Source organism: Sardina pilchardus, chromosome 9 (genome assembly GCF_963854185.1).
Source record: "Sardina pilchardus chromosome 9, fSarPil1.1, whole genome shotgun sequence".
In the NCBI taxonomy this organism is placed as follows: Eukaryota; Metazoa; Chordata; class Actinopteri; order Clupeiformes; family Clupeidae; genus Sardina; species Sardina pilchardus.
This window is the reverse complement of record NC_085002.1, coordinates 15,086,688-15,109,736: the sequence shown is the minus strand read 5'-3', so window position 1 is coordinate 15,109,736 and position 23,049 is coordinate 15,086,688. Positions and strand designations below refer to the sequence as shown.

General features: G+C 43.8%; 2 protein-coding genes across 6 annotated transcripts; both read left to right on the top strand.

The window, feature by feature from the left end:
- The first annotated feature begins 5,296 nt into the window (after window positions 1-5,296).
- Window positions 5,297-12,089, top strand: uba3 (ubiquitin-like modifier activating enzyme 3). Of its 4 annotated transcripts, XM_062545902.1 has the most exons (18): window positions 5,342-5,374; window positions 5,510-5,548; window positions 6,103-6,223; window positions 6,570-6,650; window positions 6,788-6,870; window positions 6,994-7,074; window positions 7,820-7,863; window positions 7,958-8,022; window positions 8,143-8,298; window positions 8,437-8,539; window positions 9,202-9,315; window positions 9,669-9,722; window positions 9,855-9,891; window positions 9,988-10,069; window positions 10,236-10,336; window positions 10,660-10,723; window positions 11,342-11,396; window positions 11,523-12,089. In XM_062545902.1, the coding sequence occupies exons 1-18, from the start codon at window positions 5,355-5,357 to the stop codon at window positions 11,609-11,611; spliced, it is 1,389 nt and encodes a 462-aa protein (XP_062401886.1). In that variant the 5' UTR covers window positions 5,342-5,354; the 3' UTR covers window positions 11,612-12,089. The 4 variants fall into 4 exon arrangements, with proteins under 4 accessions (XP_062401887.1, XP_062401886.1, XP_062401888.1 ...); XM_062545903.1 differs by lacking the exon at window positions 5,510-5,548 and having other exon boundaries at window positions 5,297-5,374; XM_062545904.1 differs by lacking the exon at window positions 5,510-5,548 and having other exon boundaries at window positions 5,374-5,449.
- A 144-nt stretch (window positions 12,090-12,233) lies between these two features.
- On the top strand, window positions 12,234-22,937 carry tmf1 (TATA element modulatory factor 1). Of its 2 annotated transcripts, none has more exons than XM_062545900.1 (17): window positions 12,234-12,802; window positions 13,196-14,574; window positions 14,753-14,856; window positions 14,987-15,113; window positions 15,228-15,333; window positions 15,444-15,586; window positions 15,847-16,013; window positions 16,403-16,559; window positions 17,055-17,147; window positions 17,811-17,967; window positions 18,284-18,476; window positions 18,959-19,028; window positions 19,210-19,302; window positions 20,349-20,468; window positions 21,349-21,495; window positions 21,717-21,842; window positions 22,160-22,937. In XM_062545900.1, the coding sequence occupies exons 1-17, from the start codon at window positions 12,667-12,669 to the stop codon at window positions 22,298-22,300; spliced, it is 3,459 nt and encodes a 1,152-aa protein (XP_062401884.1). In that variant the 5' UTR covers window positions 12,234-12,666; the 3' UTR covers window positions 22,301-22,937. The 2 variants fall into 2 exon arrangements, with proteins under 2 accessions (XP_062401884.1, XP_062401883.1); XM_062545899.1 differs by having other exon boundaries at window positions 21,346-21,495.
- Window positions 22,938-23,049: the final 112 nt, after the last annotated feature.

Sequence of the window (23,049 nt, the reverse complement as noted above, 5' to 3'; positions counted from 1 at the left end):
CACTCAGGGTGATGCAGCGAGACAATGATATGCAACGGAGTGAGTCCTCAAACGGGCAGGCCAGGCGCTACAAACTGGTGGTTCATCTCAGGCAAACTCATACATACAGAGGAGGACTTGAGAGAGTGAATATTTGTGCGTGTGTGTGTGTGTGTGTGTGTGTGTGTATGTGTGTGTGTGTGTGTGTGTGTGTGTGTGTGTGTGTGTGTGTGTGTGTGTGTGTGTGTGTGTGTGTGTGTGTGTGTGTGTGTGTGTGTGTGTGTGTGCGTGTCTGTATGTGTGTGTGTGAGAGAGTGAGTGATAGAGAGAGAGAGAGAAAATACAGTATATTGTATGCATCCATGCTAATGTTTACAAAATGCATTGGTGTTCATTTATGTTGCTGACTTCTCCATGATTGCATGGGCTCAAATGTTTTGTGTGCATGAACAATGTACCACAACAAGCCATCGACTGCTCCTGGAGACCCTTGAGGTCATAGGTCTCTACATTGATATTGTCTCTAATCAAAACACCTATCCGTGTTGGAGTGAATATGGCCACACCGTTAATGTGTCTGTAATTGTTGTTATTCCCCTCAGACGGTGTACTGATTTATGGTGTTCTGATTTATTGATGTACTGTAGGTAATCTCCAGGGAGCTGATGACTATAGAACAACAGACCAACTAAGGTCGAGGTCTGAAGGTGTAGCATAGTTATGTCTTCATGGAAATTGAGAAGAAATATAACCGTCTCCTTAATTTTAGTAGAAAAAAACTTGTCAATGTGCCAGTCTTCATTGTTTCTATAACATTGCTAAGGCTTTTGCAGAGTTGCGAAGGCCAATGCAATCCTGCAGTGCTGGAAGATATGAAAGGTATGAAACAATACATTTTCACATCTGTGCTATACATAGTACAAGAGCTAATTAAATTGTTAATTAGCACAGTTACAGTGGTTATAGGTTACTGGTTGTAAATATGGCCACTAACAGTCTCTGAGAAATGCATTAACATTGTCTTTTAATACTACCATTCTGTAACCTATCCTCCTAAGAGTAGAGACATTAAATACATAATGACCTCAGTGCAAAGTGTATGAAATAGTGTCTGTCTGTGGCCTATCTTCAGAACCGTTGGGCAATGTGCAGGCTGTTAAGATCCATAAAAACACCCACTCTCATCAAACTGCCGTACAACAGCTCAACAAGGGACCAGTACAGAAAAATGAAAGCTCATAATCTGTTCAGAAGTAACACAAAAGAGCACTGGCTTAACTAAGTGTGTGAGTGTGTGAGTGTGTGAGTGTGTGAGTGTGTGCTGGTGGAACTCGTGAAAGAGACATATGTCCACCTTTATCACCAGGACCGGACCAGCACCCCCCCCCCCCCCCCCCCCCCCCCCACACACACACACCTCCACCCCTTCCTCAAACATGTCCAGAGCTGGGGAGAGGAAGGATATACCCCACTTCCCCGAGCTCCACCCTGCCAAGCGCACCGAGAGGAAAGAGGAGGGGACCAAACCCCCTGGCCGAAGGACTCCCAGAGGAATAAACCTGAGGGTGGGAACCGTCACAACATTCAACGCAGCAAATCCGCCAGCCATGCCTCACATTCCAGAGCACGGGACACAGTCTCACAAAAGGACACAAAAGGGCCGTAACCAAAATGGCTGGGAGTGTATGTTTCAATCATGCAACCCAATAGCAACCCATCAACTAGAGATATCTAATTCAGAGACAATACACAAAACAGAACATAGGCCTGATGCAAGCTTCTGAGTTCATTAACTTTACTTTCCCTGGATAATCACAAATTACTTTACGGCAATAGTGCAAATTGTATAAATTACTGTCAGTCAACATGGCTCCTCGGAGATGATCTGTGCCAGTTTGTAAACAAACAACAAACAAACAAACATGTACCGTGTAGTATGTAGGGGAAGCCCAGTAACAAATAAATGAAAACAAAACAGCATTGAATTGCTTTAACTTCATTATTTTGTATGCAATATTCCTTTTTCTTTGCCAGATTTGCGGCTGCCCCAAGACTCCGTAAGATGTTTTTGCATGCCTATAGGTAAAGACAATAGAGGAAGTGTCCAGAGGAGAACAGGACACAGGAAGTGAACATTGAGTAAACGAGACCTCAAGTAGCCAGACTGGAAAAAGTGGTAGAGTCTGCAATGCATGTATTATTATCATGTTATATTACCCTGTTAATGGTCTGCAAGACATGCTGTTAAGTGCTGGATCATCCCGAAAAGCGTTTAGAAGACGTAATGCAAACAACAGCTTGTAAATGTGCTGAAACTTTTACTTACGAATGTGCTAAAGTGTGTGATTTGTGGCTGACCTGAGATTATTAAAGCTTAATAATACACTACGTGACATTAGAGACAAAAACTACTATGGGGAAAGAATGTGACAACATTCATCCTAAGCATGTCGTTGGTGTCACTAATGTGCATGATTGTGCCTCTGCAATTTGGTGAGCAGTGAGCCATGCTCTTGCTCTGCTAGGGGTCACCTGGCCCTCTTGGAGTCCATCTTAGAGAAGCTCAGGGGGACAACAGCAGGAAAAACATGTGAGGCAAGGTCACTGCACGCCCTCCACCCCTCTATGCAGGAAGTGCCGAGTAGAATTGCTTGTGGGGGCCCTGCCCATCAGAGACAGGAAGTACAAAGTGCAAACCAGCAACAGCGACCCACCCTTTAAACCAGGAAGTACACACAGCTCACAGTCCCTATGACATTTCAACAACAAAAGTGTGCAGTGAAATTACTACAGTAATAACTGCTGATGAGTAATTTAACGATCATGAACAACGAGGATCTGGATCACATCAAGAATATACAAACACATAAGTTAAACAATGAAACAGTCTTATCTGACACAGATGAGTTTCTTTACAAGGGGCATTATGCCATCATAACAAGCAGTTGGATTTGACATTAGGGAAAATATTTAGCTATGTCAATGGGGACAGAGAATTTGCTCAATCCTTACAATGTAGAATATATTATATAGAATATCACATCTATGCAGTGATAGGTCTCTAAAAGCATTCAGAGCATAAGAGCATTAGACACCTCTTCTTATATTGCAGATCTGAGCTATCAAATGGACAGGGAGCACTTTCATAGTTTACAAGGAATATTTAGAGGGGTTCAATGTATGCACCCCAGGCAATCTCGCCATTAAAGTAAACACATCCATCACATATTAAATAATTTAATAAGTGCCTAATGCGCAGTAGGGGGTGGTTCTTCCTTAACACCATGTGTCAGTGCAAGAGTTCTGTGTTAATTATTCAGGGACTTGACAAGTAGTGGGTTTCATATGTTAGACATGTAAAAGTGAGTTTCATTGTTTTTCAAAATAAACACTATCTGTGCAGGCACAAATGTGGTCTCAACAATAAACACACACACACACACACACACACACACACACATACACACACACACACACACACACACACACACACACACACACACACACACACACACACACACACACACACACACACACAACGTGGTCTGCTTGTCTAGTGCACTGCACACACACATATAGTACAGTAATGATGTGCTGAGGAGCACAGATAAATCACACAGGCTTTAATCAAAGCACAAAGGCATGGAGAATAATCAATCACTCACAACACTGCGCCCCATGAAGACCCCCCCCCCCCCCATCTCCTCCTGTCTCCTTCTCTCGTGGTCCCAGTGACTGCCCTCCATGGGTAATGATGGTGTCACATCGTCATTACCATTATTATTTTGCATTTTGCAGAGTGTACAGTAACACTGCAACAACACTGCGGAGGACGAAAGGACGGAGTGGCGTTACATACTGTAGATAGTTGGGGCACATCTTTGGACGACCATGTTGTACAGTACATGTTGTAGAAATAGACCTTTGCAGTCAAAAGTCACATATGAGCGCGTGCACAATTGACCTCGTAAGAAGATTTCTGCCAAGCCAAATCTCATTTTGGTCACAATGGGCCCTCTTTTGCTAAATGTAAGGTGTCGAAATGACGAATGACAAGAGGTAGTCACCTGAAAGACAAAGATATGACATTGAGAATGATCTTGGGGATGGATTAAGAAAGCTTTGATAAATGTCATCATCATAAAAAGAGGCCACTGACATTTTGAAGAACCTCACATGCAGATGAAAGCATAGCCTAGTAGAATCAAAACAGAGGAAAACAGCTGTATAAAGGCTGTGATGGCTCTGCTTCATATTAACTTTTTTCATCATCATGGCATAAATATTGAATAACAAATATGTCCAGAATAAAATGTGTCCTTGTACAGCCTGAGTAGGCCTACAACTCCCAAAACAGCAATTAGGTGTGTCCAGACAAGAGAGAGAAATTAGGCCAAAATTTAATTCCATCATCCATGAAGGACACACCGAAATGATCAAGCCAACTCAACAGCTTTCACTGATAATCCTACACAATGAAAAGCTCATTAAACTGTGCAAACACATATTTCATCCTATCTTTTTCTCTGTCCAGGGAATAATTAATAATCAATGTCTATGCACATTAACTAATTGCCGCCACGGAACCTCGACACATAGGAGGCATATTCCTCATAAAGGAATAGGCTAATAATAATAATAATAATAATAATAATAATAATAATAATCATCATCATAATCATAATCATAATCATAATCATAATCATAATTTAAAAACCTACGTTTTGCAGGAATAGGAAATGTCCATCTCCACACTACATAATCACATTCACATTTAGGCCTATTATATTCCTATATTTTTTGTGAAACGGGGCAATTAAACATTGATGGCTTCAACCAAATAGCCTAACTTGACGTGCTTGTAGGCGTCGTCGAGACATTAAATGAAGTGGTATCTAATTTCATTGACAAAAATAAAAGCAATTATAACTTAATTGCATTCAGAGGGGTGATTTCGCTTTTGATCGCTTCCAAGAGGAGTAATTAGAACATTCACGCCTTGCTGTCTTTCACATGGAGCAGAGCCGATACGCTGACATGGAGTAGCGCTATTGTGCCACCTGCTGGCAGGCCTACACCCAGAGACTGTAAAAAATAGGCTACACACCGCGGCTCAACCATAGACCTAAAAGAAACGACAGAGGGCACACATGCGTGTGCGTGTGTGTGCGTTCGTGCGTGTGTTCTATTTCATTGTAAGAATTCATATGTCCCAAAATAACAGCATGATATATGTGGTATACAACTCAAAGCCAAAAATTCTACTTATTTTCGGAGACGATATCACCATTAACATCGGCCACAGGTGCATGCCCAACTGATTGGTCTGCAACCTTTCTCGCAAAGCATTCTGGTCCTACAACAAGACATGAAACATGGCGGAGCCAGATGAACCGTAAGTCTGATGTGTAACATTAATTTCAGGAAAATGATCCCAGACCCTTAACAGTGCAGAGAATCTCAGCAACTGGTAATGGTAACTTAACAATAGCACAGCATGTATGAACCTTCTTTTATTCTCTCTTTTTAGGGAGAAGAAAAGAAGGAGAATAGAGGAGCTGACTATGAAGTTAGTAATGAATTGCTAGCAGCCTACTGCTGCAAGTCTCGAAGAACAGGGATAACGTTATCAACAGATAGCTAAGCGGCTAGCTGTGGTTAGCTAAGTTTACTATGGGTTAATTTTTACGTGGATGTTGCTTGTCTTTTTATAGCATTAGGCAAACTAGCCTACAGATGATATTAAGTTATATGAGCGTGCAGAAAACCGAAAGATGTTTTTCGATTTACGTTACAGACGGGCAAGATCTGCCGCAATGTTGCTGTGGGCTAGTTAGCCTGTTAACAAGAAAGCTTGTAAAGCTTGCCGTATGAACGACGAAATGTCAGCTAGGAAATCGAAGCACCATGAGCCACTTTGCTAACAAAGTGTCCCCAGAAATAAGTCTATTTTGTCGGTGACTTGGACATTTCAGTAGCAGTGTTGTTACCTGTCTGAAGTGTAGGGCCCCGTGTAGATACCATTCTGACAGGCCAGTTGTATTATGACCCTGCTTCTTCTGAAATCAAATGTCAGGGGATGGGAGCTGTGTCTGTTTTGCTGAATCCCTGTGTTCCTTTCAGCATGGTGGTGAATGGGGGCAGCGGAGACCAGTGTGAGTGGGGTGGTCGTTGGGATCATGTCAAGAAGTTCTTAGAGAGACCCGGACCCTTCACACACCCTGACTTTGAGCCGAGCTCAGAGGTAAGTATTACTCATTCTCAACCCATGATAAGTGTAATGAGGTGGTCTAAACAGAGGCCTTCCATGCAATGTTTCCGACCTGTTTTATTTGTACTGTATGTTGAAGTGACACAATGTTGAAGTGACACAATCTCTATTTGTTTAAGGCCTTTGGATATAATTGTAGTTTTGTACACTCATTGACATTTTAAACTGATATTAAAATAGTTTCAAATTTGGATATGGCTGGTCAGATGATTAGTGTTGCTTGTTTGGAAAATACAAATACTTTTTGTGTCTTCAGATTGAGACTGTTATCCAGGTTTTATTTTGTTTTTTTTGTGTGTTTGTTTTTCCCCATTAATAGTCTCTTCAGTTTTTGCTGGAAACATGCAAAATTCTTGTCATTGGTGCTGGAGGACTTGGGTGTGAACTTCTCAAAGATCTGGTATGGCACAATTACATTTAAATCATATTTGAATTTATCTTGGGATCATTGAAATTGAGGTTGAATAGCACTTAATTTACCTTATTTCTATTCATGTCACATTCCTCTGTCTTTAAATACTTTTTATTATTCGTTAGGCTTTGTCAGGGTTTCGGCACTTACATGTCGTGGATATGGATACCATTGATGTGTCAAACCTCAATCGACAGTTTCTCTTTAGGTGAGTTTTCCCTCCTCATCTATTTTTTTTTTTTTTAGTCAATGTTTTTAGTATGTTAATGTATTACTTGTGTAATGGTTGGCTTTTACATGATGATGCATTGTCATTGTCCCCAAAACCTAGACCTAAAGACGTGGGAAGACCTAAGGCAGACGTAGCAGCGGATTTCATCAACAGCCGTGTTCCTGGGTGTTGCGTTGTACCGTATCCTTTGCTCTGTAGCTCAACAGTAGAAGTGATCGGTGCACCCAGAACTGAATGTGAATTTGGTGTGTGCAATAGTTTGTCATTGTCAGTGTGTAATTTGTATGTGTTGTAATGGGGTGTGTGCATTGCTAAGGTGCACTTTTATTAATCTTTTACGTTATGCAGCTTTCACTACTGAAGTTTTTTGGTTGTTAATCTCATGAGACCTTGCCCTAGAACATTCTAAAAGTTGTGTCTGTCTGAGGTGCCCTCTTTTTATTATCTTGTCCCATGGTGTCCAGACTCATCCTTGCAACCAAGGAAATGCATTTCTTTACGGTCTCACCCAACATTGACTTCAGGGTTTATGAAATGATGTGTAGGTGTTCTCACAACATGGAATGAATGGGTCCATTCTACAGCATTTTACTACGACTAATAATAATGATAATAATATGTTTTATTAGTATAGCACCTTTCTCAAGCTCAAAGTTGCTTAAACTGATTGCCAAAAGGTGATGTGCATCTTATGATTATTTTTAGATAGTGTTTGTGTTGACATATAAAAAGCTTTTTTCAAACTATCACGATATATCACGGTTATATTTTGCATACACCAGAGATACATAGCCTCAGCAGAGGTCTGCACTCCCTGAGTGTCATTTCTGTTACATTATTTAACACAATTCAATTATGATCAAATACTTTGTATGCTACCATTAGTTGTATTGCTACTAGTATCCTTAACAACTAAACTACACAGACATTTCAAGAAGATTCAAGACTTTGATGAGACATTTTATCGGCGTAAGTTTACATGTTCTCTCCCTGACTGTCAACATTGCTGGCCTTTGAAGTTTTTATGTGTGTGTAAAATTCCTTCCTATGTTATCTTTCACAGAATTCCACATAATCGTTTGTGGTCTGGACTCCATCATTGCCAGGAGATGGATGAACGGAATGCTGGTGTGCTCTTAAATAATGTCTTCTAACCATACATAATGTCATGTACTGTATTATACCAACCTCAAGGTGTTTACGTACTCCATAATGTAAGGCTCAGTGTAGTGGTTGTCTGTGTTGTAGATGTCCCTGCTGGTCTACGAGGATGGCGTTTTGGACCCCAGTTCCATCATCCCTTTCATTGACGGTGGGACTGAAGGCTTTAAGGGAAATGCCAGGGTCATCTTGCCCGGCATGACCGCCTGCATTGACTGCACCCTGGAACTCTATCCCCCACAGGTGGGTAGTACAATTACAGTGTGGTGTGATGAAGCAAAATATCCACATTTCTTAGTTCTTGTTCTTTTCGGCAGTTGTTCTTTACATTATTTGACAGTTAATCAATCTTACTAATTGTATTGTATTGTCTCCCATCAGATAAACTTCCCCATGTGTACGATTGCCTCAATGCCGAGGTTACCTGAACATTGTGTGGAATATGTCCGTGTTCTTCTATGGCCCAAGCAAAAGCCCTTTGGAGGTAGCTATCCGCAGAATATCAAGCAATATAACATGTCAACAATATCACATGTATTATATTATTGAAGAAGGAACATACTGTAAGGGTTGTGGCTTGGATCAATGTTATATGTTTACATTCTGAAACGGATAGTTCCGGTCCTTGATTATGATTAGCTGAATCGCGTTCTATGCCGTTGTAAATTCCAGCATAACCACACACCTTGACCTATGCGCTACCACAACTTGCACAAAAGTTAGTGTAGCTGCGTCTCGTTATTGCAGGCCAACCATTCATATGGAGGGAATATATTTCTTGGCGGAAGAATGATTATCTATTAATAGATACATTTTTCGTTGCTGTACCTTTGTTTCATGAAATCTTGCTTGATCAACGTAGTAGCCATTTTAGAAAAGCAATAAGCCACTCGAGTCCGTGGTTTATACTGAATTTAGAACAGCTAAGGGGGCTTTTAGGCACTTCGCTTCGCGTCGTGCCTAACAACACCCCTTAGCTGTTCCCTTAGCTGTTCTAAATTCAGTATAAACCACGGCCTCTCTGGGCTTATTGCTTAACTAAGGGGCGCATGGATATAAAGCAAACCATATATGTAGCTTTTAGTTCTGTAACTTCTGTATTGACAGTTTTGTCATCATCTCCGTCATTTTTTGTTGTGCCCATAGAGGCCGTTGCCCTGGACGGAGATGACCCTGAACATATCCAGTGGGTGTTTGAGAAGTCTCTGGAGCGGGCGGCAGAATACAGCATCACAGGAGTGACCTATAGGCTCACTCAAGGTGAGCCGTGACCCTCTTCATTCACTATATAGCGCATTTTATTTTAGGCCCATCTCCACAGAGAAATGACCTACAAAAGTTTGAGGTAAAAAAAGTGTCTTAAACTCAAAATGTCAGAAAGAAATTCAAAGTCTTGTTCAACTGTCATGAGTTGATGTATTCATCTCTGACCAAAGGTAGATGTCTGCACTGTGTCTTATAGAGTTACGGACTCATTTAGTGGTAATACATTGCAGTACTGGGCTATAATTGAAACATTTTACATTAACATTGAGACATTTTAGAAGATTCTTTAAGATTGACGGTCAGAAGAATTTATTGTAAATGTTCATATTCCAACATCCATATTGCAGGTGTTGTGAAGAGGATCATCCCTGCTGTTGCCTCTACAAATGCTGTTATTGCTGGTATGCTCCTAAACAGTATCCTCCAACAACTTGACATTTCTAACTGTGTTATGTTATTAATCTTTTACAAGTAAAGTAAACATACAGTACACATATTAAAACAGAGTATGTTTATTTTGTTCTACTTCTCAGCATCTTGCGCAACAGAAGTATTCAAAATTGCCTCAAGGTGGGTTTCTCTTCTCTGATAAAGCATTGGTGATGTGAGTCTTGTATATCTGTTCATATATTTCTTGATCGTTCATATGGCTTCATACCTTGACAGTGCCTACATTCCTCTGAACAATTATCTGGTGTTTAACGACGTTGATGGGCTGTACACCTACACCTTTGAGGCAGAGCGGAAGGTCAGTCTATCGCATTCCTCTTCCCCAAACAAATATTGTCAGTGATCTGATCCTATCCGATTCTTAGTGGTCATGTTGGTTATCCTTGTTTGTTACTCATTATTGATTAGTTAGTTAGTTAGTTAACTCATTCATTCTTAAACTTTATGTGTGTTTTGTTTTGTAGGAAAACTGTTCTGCCTGTAGCCAGGTTCCTCAGGACCTGCAGTTCCCTTCCTCTGCTAAACTGCAGGAAGTGCTGAACTACCTGACGGAGAGTGCCTCACTGTAAGTCCTCAGGAACGGCCTCACCACATAGCCACATTCACACCACAGTCATACTAAAACACTATCTGAGTTTGATATAATATCAGAACCCCAGGTTAAGGGACCACATAGCCACATTCACACCACAGTCATACTAAAACACTATCTGAGTTTGATATAGTATTAGAACCCCAGGGTAAGGGAGACACATAAACCTACAGAGGAAGTCTCATTGCATTGAGAAAACTGTATATACATGTATATGCTTTAATAGAAAAATGAGAACTGTTTGATTTACTATGTATGGGTATGCATCTGTATTTCATACCTTTTTCTCTTCACAGACAAATGAAGTCCCCTGCAATCACTGCCACCGTCGAGGGCAAGAACAAAACCCTTTACTTACAGGTAAAACAGTATTAATGCTTCCTCTGTAATGACATACAGTGTTTCCCACATAATTTGATTCTATTTGTGGTGGTAGTGTGTTTGTGCGCAAATTTTAAACAAATTTGCGCAACGTACTTATGATGCTAACTGGATTTCATTGCGATTTAGCCAGTCGTCAACAACAGTCAACAACAACAATCCTTGCTGGATTTTGTTTAATGTATTCTTTAAACGTGCATGCATGTTTGTTGAGGAACAGAGAGGCTGAAAGGTGCATAGCTCTACAATGAAAGGAGTTCATCTAGTTTAAGTAGTACAACATAAAATCATTGTGTGGTGGTCAGTGTTGATATTGTGGTGGGCCGCCACAAATAAGTCAATGTATGGGAAACACTGACATACTATGGAGTTGCAGGCAGCTGTTATGCTTTGTCTGTTTCCAGATTTTAGGGCCTGCATTGCCTACAGAAGCCGGGATTGATTTACACTGTACTCACAGAATGGGCAGCTAGCGGCAGTGAGGAGATGATTGCTGAATGTGACCAAACATGTTATGGGCTTGAAATCACGTGCAATCGCTGACGGCCCCATTAATGAATCTGATGGATGATGCATGTTTATTGTTTTCCCCCTCAGACGGTTGCCTCCATTGAAGAGAGAACGCGTCCAAATCTCAGCAAAACCATTAAAGGTGATATATATATGTCATACCTGGTTTGCATGCAGTGTTTTATCCAAATGCCCTCTCACTGCTTTTGGTTTATGTTATGATATTTATACAGTGGTGATGACGATGACTTTATTTTGATGATTCTAGAACTTGGATTATCAGATGGACAAGAACTGGCCGTAGCTGATGTGACCACACCACAGACAGTGCTTTTCAAACTGCACCTCACCTCATAGGATAAACTGGCCATCCATAGAGTTGACTTGTAATATATAGTCTCCCTAAATTGCAATGTGGAGCACAGATCCAAGGACAACAAATACTGATAACATGGTAAAAGTGTGTTTGAATGCAATTATGTAAATGCGTCAGTTTTGAGATGTGTAAACAGCATTTTGTTATTATTGCACATCCCAAAGGAACCCACATTGAAACTGCGACTTTGTAACTGCACATTGGAACTGTTTGTAAAAAATATGTGTTGCGACACAGTAGTCTTTTGAATGCACTGCAGCATCTGCACTGGGATGACACAGGAGAACTCATTTGTGTTTTTATGTTGGTTTTTTTTCTGTTTTGTGCAAGATTTCTATTTATTGTAAATGTTTGGTGTGTGGCATCCTTTGTAGTTGAATGCTTCTTTATGTGGACAAGGAACAACCAGCAGAAAGAAGAAAAACATTTGTAGGAATTAAAATGTCATCTTTTGACATACTGTGTTGTTTTTCTGGTGTCTGTGTTTAACGCTAGTCTATTCAAACGCTATGTAATTTATTTGGGCATTTTCCCGATTTACAAATGGGTCACACATGACGTCACGTGAAGGCTCGCTTGATGCTACGTGGAAAGGAAGTAGAAGCTAGCTTCAGAGGTGGAGGAAAGTATCAAAACAAACGATGTAGCTAGTTGGTGAAGGACCAAAATTGTAGTTCGACTACGTGAGCTCAGCCATGTCATGATACGAAGACCAAGCCATCATCTGAAACAGCAAATGTTATCAAAAGTGTTACATTTAAGTTAAAAGATGGATTGTTTTTTGACGGCAATGATCGCGGTATACAGTCTTCCATGGGTAGCTAGTTAGCTAGATGACTAGCAACTGGACGTCAAAGGCCTAGCCAGCCTGTTAATGCACGCTTAGCAAATAGTTTAATGTTGTAATTTTGACATCGACAATTGACTATCCGACTATTTGCTGTTGCCGCAACTGAATATATTTAATGTGGCCTAGCCTTAGCTGTCCGATGAACGCCAAGTAAGCTAGCGAGATAGAAGTCGGTTAGCTTTCATCATGAGTTGGTTTAACGCGTCGCAGCTGTCCAGTTTTGCTAAACAGGCGCTGACAACAGCACAGAAGTCTATCGATCGTGTGTTGGACATTAAAGAAGACGATCCATGGGGTGATACGGTCGTCGCTACGTATGATGGTAAGTTTGGTAATGTCATATTCATCGCAAAACTCCAGTAGTCTTTTCCTTATTATCATTCGTGGCAGCTAGCTGGCTGTCGGGCCTGGCCAGCTGATTTTAAATAGCATGTCCTGCACCTGTTCTTTGACACTTCCGAGTGATAATTAATGTTAAGATTAGCATAACGTTTTTAATTCTGCTGTTCGTGTTGTAAGTGTCAATATTGCAACATTGTTTTTAGATACCGACTTCCTGTTAGTTGGTAATGATGATAGGCTATTTTTAGTCTAATTTGGATTACACATTGATTTCAGTAGACTTCCTGGAGAGATTCGACCCAGTGATTAGAACACTTACAAACTTGACTCAACCCCCTCCTTGTTTGATATACTTGGCTGCTTTTCATTTCAGATTTACCTGGCAAACCTGTCTCAGCGGGAGGGTGGGGGATGAACCAGTGGGACACCCCCGTTGAGGAATGCACCAAGACTTCCCCTCCCTCATCCGAGGCCATCACCACCCCGGTGACTCGCACGGTGGTGGACGAGACGGAGACGTTCTTCAGTGCCTTCCTCTCTTCAGGAGATCTGCCGACTGTCATGAGCTCACAGGTGGTGTCCGTCCCTCCAATTAAATCGAGCCGAGGAGGACCACAGGAGGAGACGGAAAAGGAAGACACTGACGAAGTGGACTCCCCACAGCAAGGCGAAGCCGCAGAGGATCAGCAGGACAGTGAGGGATATGCCGAGGTGGACATGGACGTTGACTTGGACAATGAGTCGGTTTATGCAGAGCCTAGAAGTTCATCCGCGGGCCCCGATGTGGTTTTGCTGGAGCTGGAACCAGCCGTCTCTGTCGATTTGACTGTGCCAGAGCAAACACCTACCAGCGAAGACCAGACAGTGCTTGACAATACAGAGGTGGCAGCAAGCGAAGCGGCACCAGACGAGCCTCAGAGCAGCCCTGAGTCCGAGCTGGCCGTGGATCACCTGGAGTCGCCCGAAGCCCCAGAGCCCAAGAGCCCCTCTAAAGCCTCACTAGCGCCCCCTAAGGAGATCTTACTGGAGTCTAAAGACGCCAAGGGGGAGGACCGGCAGAGTGACACCCCGTCGCCGCCGGTCAGCGCTTTCTCGTCGGGCACGTCCACCACCAGCGACATCGAGGTGCTGGACCACGAGAGCGTGCTGAGCGAGAGCTCGGCCAGCTCGCGCCAGGAGACGGCGGAGGCCAAAGCGGGCCTGCACCTCATGCAGGGCTCCTTCCAGCTGCTGAGCGCGTCGGCCTGCGCCGACTACCCGCGCCTCGGGGAGGACTACCCCAAGCTGACGGAGAGCTGCGGCTCGTCGTCGGACGCCTTCGAGCGCATCGACTCCTTCAGCGTGCAGTCGCTGGACAGCCGCAGCGTCAGCGAGGTGAACTCGGACGACGAGCTCCCGGGCGGCCGCACGCTGGCCTCGGTCACGTCGCCGTCGTCGCACACGCCCCCCGCCTCCCTCCTGGTCCCGGCGCCGAAGAAGGAGGACGGAGAGGAGGAAGACGAGGGAGAGGAGCGCAGGCACGACGAAACGATGACCGAGCAGTCCCTGGACGAGGCGGAGACGGAGATGGAGAGCGAGATGGAGGAGAGCGCCCGCAGTGCCACGCCGGTGAACTGCGAGCAGCCTGAGGAGGAGCCGGAGTCCGACGTCACGCTGTCGGGCCTGAGCATGGACGCTAGTGAGCCCAGGACGCCGCCCATCACGGAGGAGATGAGAGGAGCCTCCACCTCTCAGATCCTGGAGCTGCAGAAGGTAGGGGGAGAGTTCCAATTAGGAGTCTGAAATGAAATGCTTTGGTCCACTTTAATCACGTGGAGTACTAGTTTTGTGATTTTAGGTTTCTGAATCCATCCGAATTGTGTGCTTCCTGGTCAGGGAGACAGGTATTTTTGGTGTTATTTAGTTGCTAATAGAAGTCTGATGTTTTCAGATCATTGACGACCTCACAAGCAGACTTGAAACAAGGGAGACACAGCTGTTGTCAGTCAGTAAAGACAAGGCCAGACTGGAAGAGGATTGTGACAACCTTAAAGAGTAAGTACAGACAATTCTTAAAAACACTATTTCGTCCCAGTGCATGGCCAAAATAACCGATGGTGTTTGTAGTGTTTGTACTATATGATTTCCCCACTGCATGCTGAGTGGCATATTTATTGTCTTCCAGTGAGATAATCGGCTTACGGGAGGAAACAACTACTGTCCAATCTCTTCAAGATGAATTCACACACCGCATTGCTGAAGCTGAGAGGAAAGCCCAGCTGGCCTGTAAAGAGAGAGACATTGCCAAGAAGGTATTCATTAATAATAGATTTATAATCAGCTAATGAATAGATTATTATTCCTAGTGAGTTCAGACACCGGTCTGTGCATTGTGGCGAACTGTATTGTTCACTTTGTCACTGTAGGAAATAAAAGGCCTAAGAGAGGAGCTGGCGTCCAGGTTCAACTCCAATGAGACCCTGGAACTGATCAGAGACAAGGAAGAACAGATCAGAGGCCTTCTGGAGGAAGGTAAGGGTTCACTCATCTCTGCTGTCGCTTTTATTTCAAAGACTTCTTTTCTGGCTGTTAACACTTTGCAGTAGGGCTGCAAATACTGAGATCTCTGGAACTACTTTCAGGTGAGAAGTTGTCGAAGCAGCAGTTGCAGCATTGCAACATCATCAAGAAGCTGCGTGTGAAGGAGAAGGACAGTGACTTGAAAATCACTAAACAGACCAAGCAACTGAAGGAGCAGGAAGAGGAACTTAAACACCTACAACAGGTTGGTGAGAGGGGATTTGGTCCTCGCTTAATCCCAAGTCACTCGGCACACTTTTAGGTGGTCAAAATTTGAAGTATGTAGGCCAAATGCTTTACACCTCCTCCTGTAACTTGAAAAGTAAAACAAAGACGTAGGTGTCAATATGGATCTAAAACAGACCGTTGCTTTTGTCAGGTTCAGCTTGAATGTTACCGACATAGGTTTTGAAACTTTGAGCGTGTTCAGCTGTGTTGGTGTTTGAATCGGCTGTGCGTTTGCAGGTTCTAGACGGCAAAGAAGAGGTAGAGAAGCAGCACAGGGAGAACATCAAGAAGCTGAACGTGGTGGTGGAGCGGCAGGAGCGCGAGTCCACCCAGGTGCAGAGCGAACTGGAGGAGTTCCTGGAGAAGAACCGCAGTCTCCAGGCAGCGCTGGACAACTCCTACAAGTACGACGGTCATGACTATGTAGTGCGCTGTAACCAGATGCAATGCAATGTTGACAAGGGTGACAAGAGAAAAGCTGGAGTGGTTCACACACTGAAAGGTTTCCCTGGACAAAGTCTTTGCAGAGAAAACTTTATTTGAAGGGAGCAGACGGTTCAGCCGTTCCAGCTATTCTCCTTTTTTTTTTTTTTTTTTTTTACTTTTTTTGAGGAAAAGGCAGCTGTTACCAACAGTAGTACCTTCTCATGAACTGTTTTTCACTCACTGTCTATTGAGATAATCCATGATGACGGTCATTATATGTCTACACATGTACATTTGGTTAGATGATGGTAGTAGATTTGCATGAACATGATCCATGTCTTTGCTTTCCACTGCTGCTGGTGTATAGGGAGCTTGCAGAGCTGCACAAGGCCAACGCCTCCAAGGACAGCGTGGCCCAGGAGCTGGCGCTCAGCCACCAGGAGCAGGCCAGAGAGGAGCTGGAGCGCGCACTGGAGCGCGCCACCGAGGAGGCCCGCATGCAGCAGGAGGCCCTGGCCAACCAGGTGGGTCTACTCCTCTCCTCTCCTCTCCTCTCCTCTTACCCCCCCTCCTCCTTCTCCTCTCCTCTCCTCTCCTCTCCTCTCCTCTTACCCCCCCTCCTCCTTCTCCTCTCCTCTCCTCTCCTCTCCTCTCCTCTCCTCTTACCCCCCCTCCTCCTTCTCCTCTCCTCTCCTCTCCTCTCCTCTCCACCCCACCCCACCCCACCCCACCCTACCCTACCCTCTCCTCTCCTCTCCTCCATGGCTCTCTGTATTTACAGTAATTTCCTGTGTATTAGCCACATTGTGTATAAGCCGTTGGGCAGTGTTTTATGCAAGTTAAAAGAAGCAAAACCATATTAATGCCATATTAACGGCCCCCGTGTATTAACCTCATAGCCTAAGAGATTTTGCAAAATCAATGTACAAGCCGCGACTAATAGTCGGAAAATTACGGCAGCTGTCAGAGAGACTGGCTCTGCTCTCCTACATTGTTCTTTTGTTTTGAACCCCCGTCAGGTGGCAGATCTGCGGCTGGCGCTGCAGAGAGCTGAGCAGCAGCAGGCCAGGAAGGAGGACTACCTCAGGGAGGAGATCAGCGAGCTGCAGCAGGTAGGGCACTCTTAGGCATCGCCCTTCCGTCAGCCATGCAGGGCTGCGTCTATATAAAGTGTTATACTGTATGTAATAAGTAATGTGATAGTGGTGTTGTGTCTGCTGAAGAGTCGTTAAGCAACCACCGTGATGCCCTAAGAGAAAGAGTTGAGTTGTTTACTTTGGTAGTCTCTCCATGATGTAACCACAGAAGGGCACTCTTGGCAAACACACCCATGAACGGTATTCGTGTTGACTCTCCAAGAACCAATTTTATTACTAGCGTTAAAATACGGTAGCGTAGGCCAATTTACTGTAAATATTTACATTATTCATACTGTTTTGCATTGTTGTTCTTTTCAAGATAGATAAAAGATAGTTTCAATTTAACTATTTTTCATTATGTATATATCTTGGAGACTCATAGAGTGCCACAACAGAGAGTCTGCGTAAACCAGTGGTACCTGTACCACAGTTCGAGAACCACTGTTCTAGATGAAGGAATGTTAGATGAAGGAACGTCCTCCAGTTGTTTTTCTAGTAGGCTGTGGTTGTCGTGGTGAAAATGTTGCGTACACTACAGGTTCAGAAATGCCTGTGCTGATTGAATGTCTGTCTGAAGTCCCTTGTTGATTCCAAAGAACAGAAAATCACACTTTTCTTTACGGTGAACCATTGCAGAGACTGCAAGCAGCCGAGACCAGGAACCAGGAACTGAGTCAGAGTGTCACCTCAGCCACGCGGCCCCTCCTTCGTCAGATTGAAAACCTGCAGGCCTCGCTTGGCGGCCAAACGGAATCGTGGGAGAAGCTGGAGAAGAGCATCTCTGATAGGCTGGGTAGGAATGGAATCCTTTGCTCACCACCCCTATTTGCATACACGCTTAAGAAACATTTTCACCCTCTGGGGATACTATGAAGTGAGATGAAGTGGTAGGTTGGTATCCGTGTCACCATCGTACATTGTTTACTCATTGTAGGTAATAAACGTTTTTGAGATAGTGCTGTTAATCGTCCATTATTTTAAGTGCTCTGTGCTCAAAACTGTCTGGACCAATATAAATAGTTGTACGTATATTGTCTATTAGAATCAGCCTCTTGTGTGTCTGGCACAGGATGTTACGACTGACCATATTTCTGTATTGGGCTGTTTAGTGGACGCAGAGGCTCAGCTCGCCGTAGCAGTGGAGAAGGAACGTGCCGCGACGGACGAGCTGCATGGCCTCAGAGCTCAAGTGGCCTCGCTGGAGTCCCAGAGTTCCCTCCTGCGTCAGGAGAAGGGCCGTCTACAGGGCCTCCTGGAGGCGGAGAAGAGCCGGAGGGAGAGGCTAGAGGACGACATCAGCAGGTGAGGAGGCGGAGTCGTGCCTGGAGGGCAATTATCGAGGGCTCTGTGGCTCTGTGTACCTGTCTGTTACCTGACAGGTATCTGGAACGTGCCCCTGCTGTTTACCTAATGAAAGAGCAGAGCTTTGTGTTGCCCTGTTTACTCTGGCCCACGTCCAGTGACCTCCTGCAGGTTCTCCTCCTGGCTGTGAAATAGCTGAGTGAGGATACACCTGTGTGCTGTGTTCGGACGTGTTTGTTTATTTTTTCATTTTTGTGCTGTGCTATGACTTGTAGGAGTGTGTGTGTGTGTGTGTGTGTGTGTGTGTGTGTGTGTGTGTGTGTGTGTGTGTGTGTGTGTGTGTGTGTGTGTGTGTGTGTGTGTGTGTGTGTGTGTGTGTGTGTGTGTGTGTGTGTGTGTGTGTGTGAGAGAGTGTGAGTTTGGTATGTGTGTGTGTGGGTGTTTTAGTTACGGTGCACTCATGCATTGGTCTCCTTGTTCAGGGAGCATGTGGAGTTGGAGAATCTGAGGGGAGAGCACTCGCGGGCTCTGGAAGAGGCCAAGAAAGAGAAGGTAGGATCTGTTACCCACTGACCACTCCTTCCCACTGCCTGACCCCTCACCAGCCTGCTCGGCCACAACTCACACTCTGTTCCTTCAGCAATTTGTCATCAACATTCGTTCAACAGTCTGCATATCTCATCTTCGCTCCAGTTTTACACCTGACAAGACTGTCTATCTCGCTCTCTCCTAGTTGCTAATGACCAATCAGCTGGAGATGGAGAAGATGAAGGTTGAGCAGGAGAAGAAGAAATGCTACCTTGCGCAGGAGGCCCTCAAGGAGAAGGTCAGTGGGCCCTGTGTGTTTACTGTACACCACGTGCGCTGGTGTTTTTCCACCAGTCCTGAAGGATTTGAGCCAGTGCCCATGCTGAACAATGTTTGCCTTTGTCATGAAAGGCAATTCTGCTGAACCCTGGGTAAATATTATGACAGGGTCCCCATGCATCCTGGAAAACCTGGAAATCCTGGTATGCTAGTGACTACCGGTAGCTTTCCTGTCATGGAAACACCTGGAAATTGAAATAATCTATAGATATATTGTCCTGGACATTTGTGTTGCATCGCCCTCATTCTGACAGCTCACTGTGTACATCTTGGTGCTCATTTTGTACAGTACAGCTGCCTGCATGTAGTGGTGGCTTTATTGTACTTGAACATGGGTGGGTACTGTAGGTCAAATGATGCAGGGCACCACCAATGCTGTGGTCACAATGGGGTTCTCTTACTGAACTACCGATGTGCAAGAATGCATAGCATTCCAGTAATTCCGTCTCAGTTGTCATGCTGGTGAAATTGACCTTGATCTGTGTTTTAAAACATGCCGTGGTGGATCCTTGGGGGGGAAGCACACATTTGTGGGGAAAGGGGCCAGGAAAATTCTCTGAAGAGTCTTTGAATTTGAGGTTGAAGAAAGGGAGGAAACCCTGTATGGAAACCCTTTGTTCCTGCTAATCATGTGTATTTACTCAATAACAAAGGCTAAGCAATCTTATGGAACTTTGGATATCATCCTATTGTATATGACTGAGGTCTAGCATCAGCAAGACCTTCAATTAAAGAAACCATCCCATAAGGAATCAATAAAGAATATCTAAACTAGACATGAGATATCCCTTTAACGATCCAGAGCCCTGCTGAACTTGAGTACCATGCTATATTGCACTGTAGCATGTTGGTAAGTGCGAGGTACCATAATGTTCCTTTAAGGCCTCGTACTGCACTGCGCCTTGAATGTTAAGTCCTCACTTTTAAGTTGCTTCATAAACGTGTCAACTAAATGGGTAAATGCAAATGCCAATGTTTTGTTTTGTGATGTGCTGTGTCCCTCAGGAGAGGAAGGCCATGGTGATGTCTGTGAGCGAGCCTCCGGCATCGTCCCCGTCGTTGTCCCGCTCCAGCTCCATCAGCGGGCCGGACCACGCCGGCCTCCACTCCTCGTTGCTGGCTCAGGTACAGTACTACTGACCCTGTTCTGCTGGTCACTCAGAGAGAAAGTGACCTGAGTTTGGAGTTTGTGCGTCAATAGGCTCCTCGTTTGTGTGTGAGTTCTTCGCTTGCAAGTGAGAGACTTGTAATATGTAAACTGTCTGCGCCACAGACTACTGATGCAAACCAGAAACACAAATGACTGAAAAACGCAGGAGCTACTGCACATAGACGAAATAACTATATCTGGTTCATACTACTTTAAGACCCATAAGTGAACTGATTTAGACAGAGCTGTAAATACTCATATCTACAATGGACATGATCATCTCACAACTCCACGTGATTATCTGGCACCTGTAAAATGGACCAGTGTCATCGTAACAAATGCATACCTGCATTTAGTGAAGGCCAGAGATTCAGGGGCTCTTTTTGTTTCCCAGGAGAAATCATGTGCTGTAGTGGTTTAATTTCTTTTCTTTTTTTTTTTTAATGAGAACCGCATTTGTATTATGATGCTCTGTTCTGATATTAAGGGTTCAGAAATATGGTGGCTGGTTAGATGTTTTCCCCCTGGCTCTTAGTGGTCCTCTAAACAGACACTGAAGTTTGTCTGAAGAGAATATGTCTCATATGTCTCCATCTCCCTGCCTGATTCCCTCAGCTGGACTTGTGTGATCATTACATTTGGTCTGAGGGTGTTTGTTTGTTTGTTTGTTGTGTCACAGATATAAACACCTTCAAAGCAGTAATACTGTGCTAAATGTACTGAAAAGCCCAACAATATGCTCCCAGTAGTGTGAAGAAAGATCAGAAGGTACTATTACACTGCCTGAACTGGGCCAGGTGAAGCAGTAGCTTGTCTCTATGTTGTTAATGTGCTGGTTTGTGGTGTGTCCAGCAGGAGGACACTCTGGACCACTCCTTTGGTTCCATGTCCATCAGCGGGAGCAACCTGTATGAAGTGGCTCGACTCGGAGGAGGCTCCAGCATCATGGAGAACCTGCAGTCACAGCTCAAACTCAGAGAAGGCGAGATTGCACAGCTTCAGGTAATACACGCTTACACACACACACACACACATGCAGGCCAGGGAATCCAAGGTTTTTGATGTTGTTTGCCTATTTAAAATCCTATTACAGTGTTGTTCTGAGTTATTAAGTTATATTTGCCTTTTCTTTGTCTTTATCTGTATCTTTCTCGGCTGTCTATCTTTTCTCTCTCTCTCTCTCTCTCTCTCTCTCTCTCTCTCTCTCTGTGCTGTGTGTCCAGTTGGAGATAGCCAGTCTTGAGAGGAGCCGTGCTGTGATGGCAGAGGAGCTGGTCCGGCTGACCAATCAGAACGATGAGTTAGACGAGAAAGTGACAGAGATTCCCAGGTTACGGATTCATCTCAAGGTGAGCACTACAGATGTTGGAAGGCGCTGCCATGGTCTTTGTCGTTCCCCCTACGTTGTTTCATCGTTGCAGTTATGGTTCAGACCTGTTTTTCTGGAAGGAGACATTTTATCTAGGCTTTGTGATCAGTTCCAGTAACAATAGCAATCTACTTCAGATCTAACTACCTGAGGTCTCCTATGCACTGTTGCTTGAATGGTATTCCTCCTTTTGTATTAAGTTGCTTTGGATAAAAGCCTCTGCTAAATTAGTAAACATGAACGTGAAGTGTACGTCAGATTATGAATACTCAATCTTCATTTCCCTTCTCTCTCTAGGATCTAGAGCAGAGGCACAACACCATTTTGCAGATGTACGGTGAGAAGGCAGAAGAGGCTGAAGAATTGCGTCTGGACCTGGAGGATGTGAAGAACATGTACAAAACCCAGATCGACGAGCTGCTGAAAAATCAAAAATAGACTCGAAAGACACTGAAATCCAGGCATAACAGGCTTTAAGTGCATTCACTGTAAAAGAGAGGTTATTACAAGACAAGCTGTTCCCTTCATCGTTGAGCCTTTGGTTCAGTTTAAAGGCCAATCCATTTTTTTTTACTTCCTGTGACAATTTAGCTGTCGGGTTGTTTATCTATTTATGGAGTGATTGCAGTTCAAATATGGGACTCGGAATAGAAAATGAAATTAAACACTACACACGTGGAAGTACAGATCATATAATTATTCCAAACCATGGGGTGACAAAAGATTGTCAATACATCCTTCCTGCTACATTCTTGTTTCCTAGAAAACATAATCTAATCTCTTAGCTCTATAAGAATGTAAAGGTTGAGGGTTGACTTGCACTAAAATGTTTTATCATTTTTTATAAAGTATGCTGTTATTTAGTTAATCCCATCCACGAAGCTCTAGGGTGGTGCTCTAATCAAATAACTGGATACTTGGGGTGTTGCACATTGTTTCGTTACAATTTGTCCGTCAACTTTTACATTAACTGATGAAAGTATGAAGAAAGAGAAAATCGTGTTATTTGGAAATGGTCAATTTCAGATTCCGTAGTTGTCTCTTACTGTAAATGTGTAAATAAATAATCATGTAATGTTCAATTGCGTTGGATACATTTATTAGTACTTTTGGCACAGAATGAAAGTTATGTTTCCACCATATAATACAGTTAGTAGGTGTCCTCGGCGTCGTGTTATCAGAGGTAT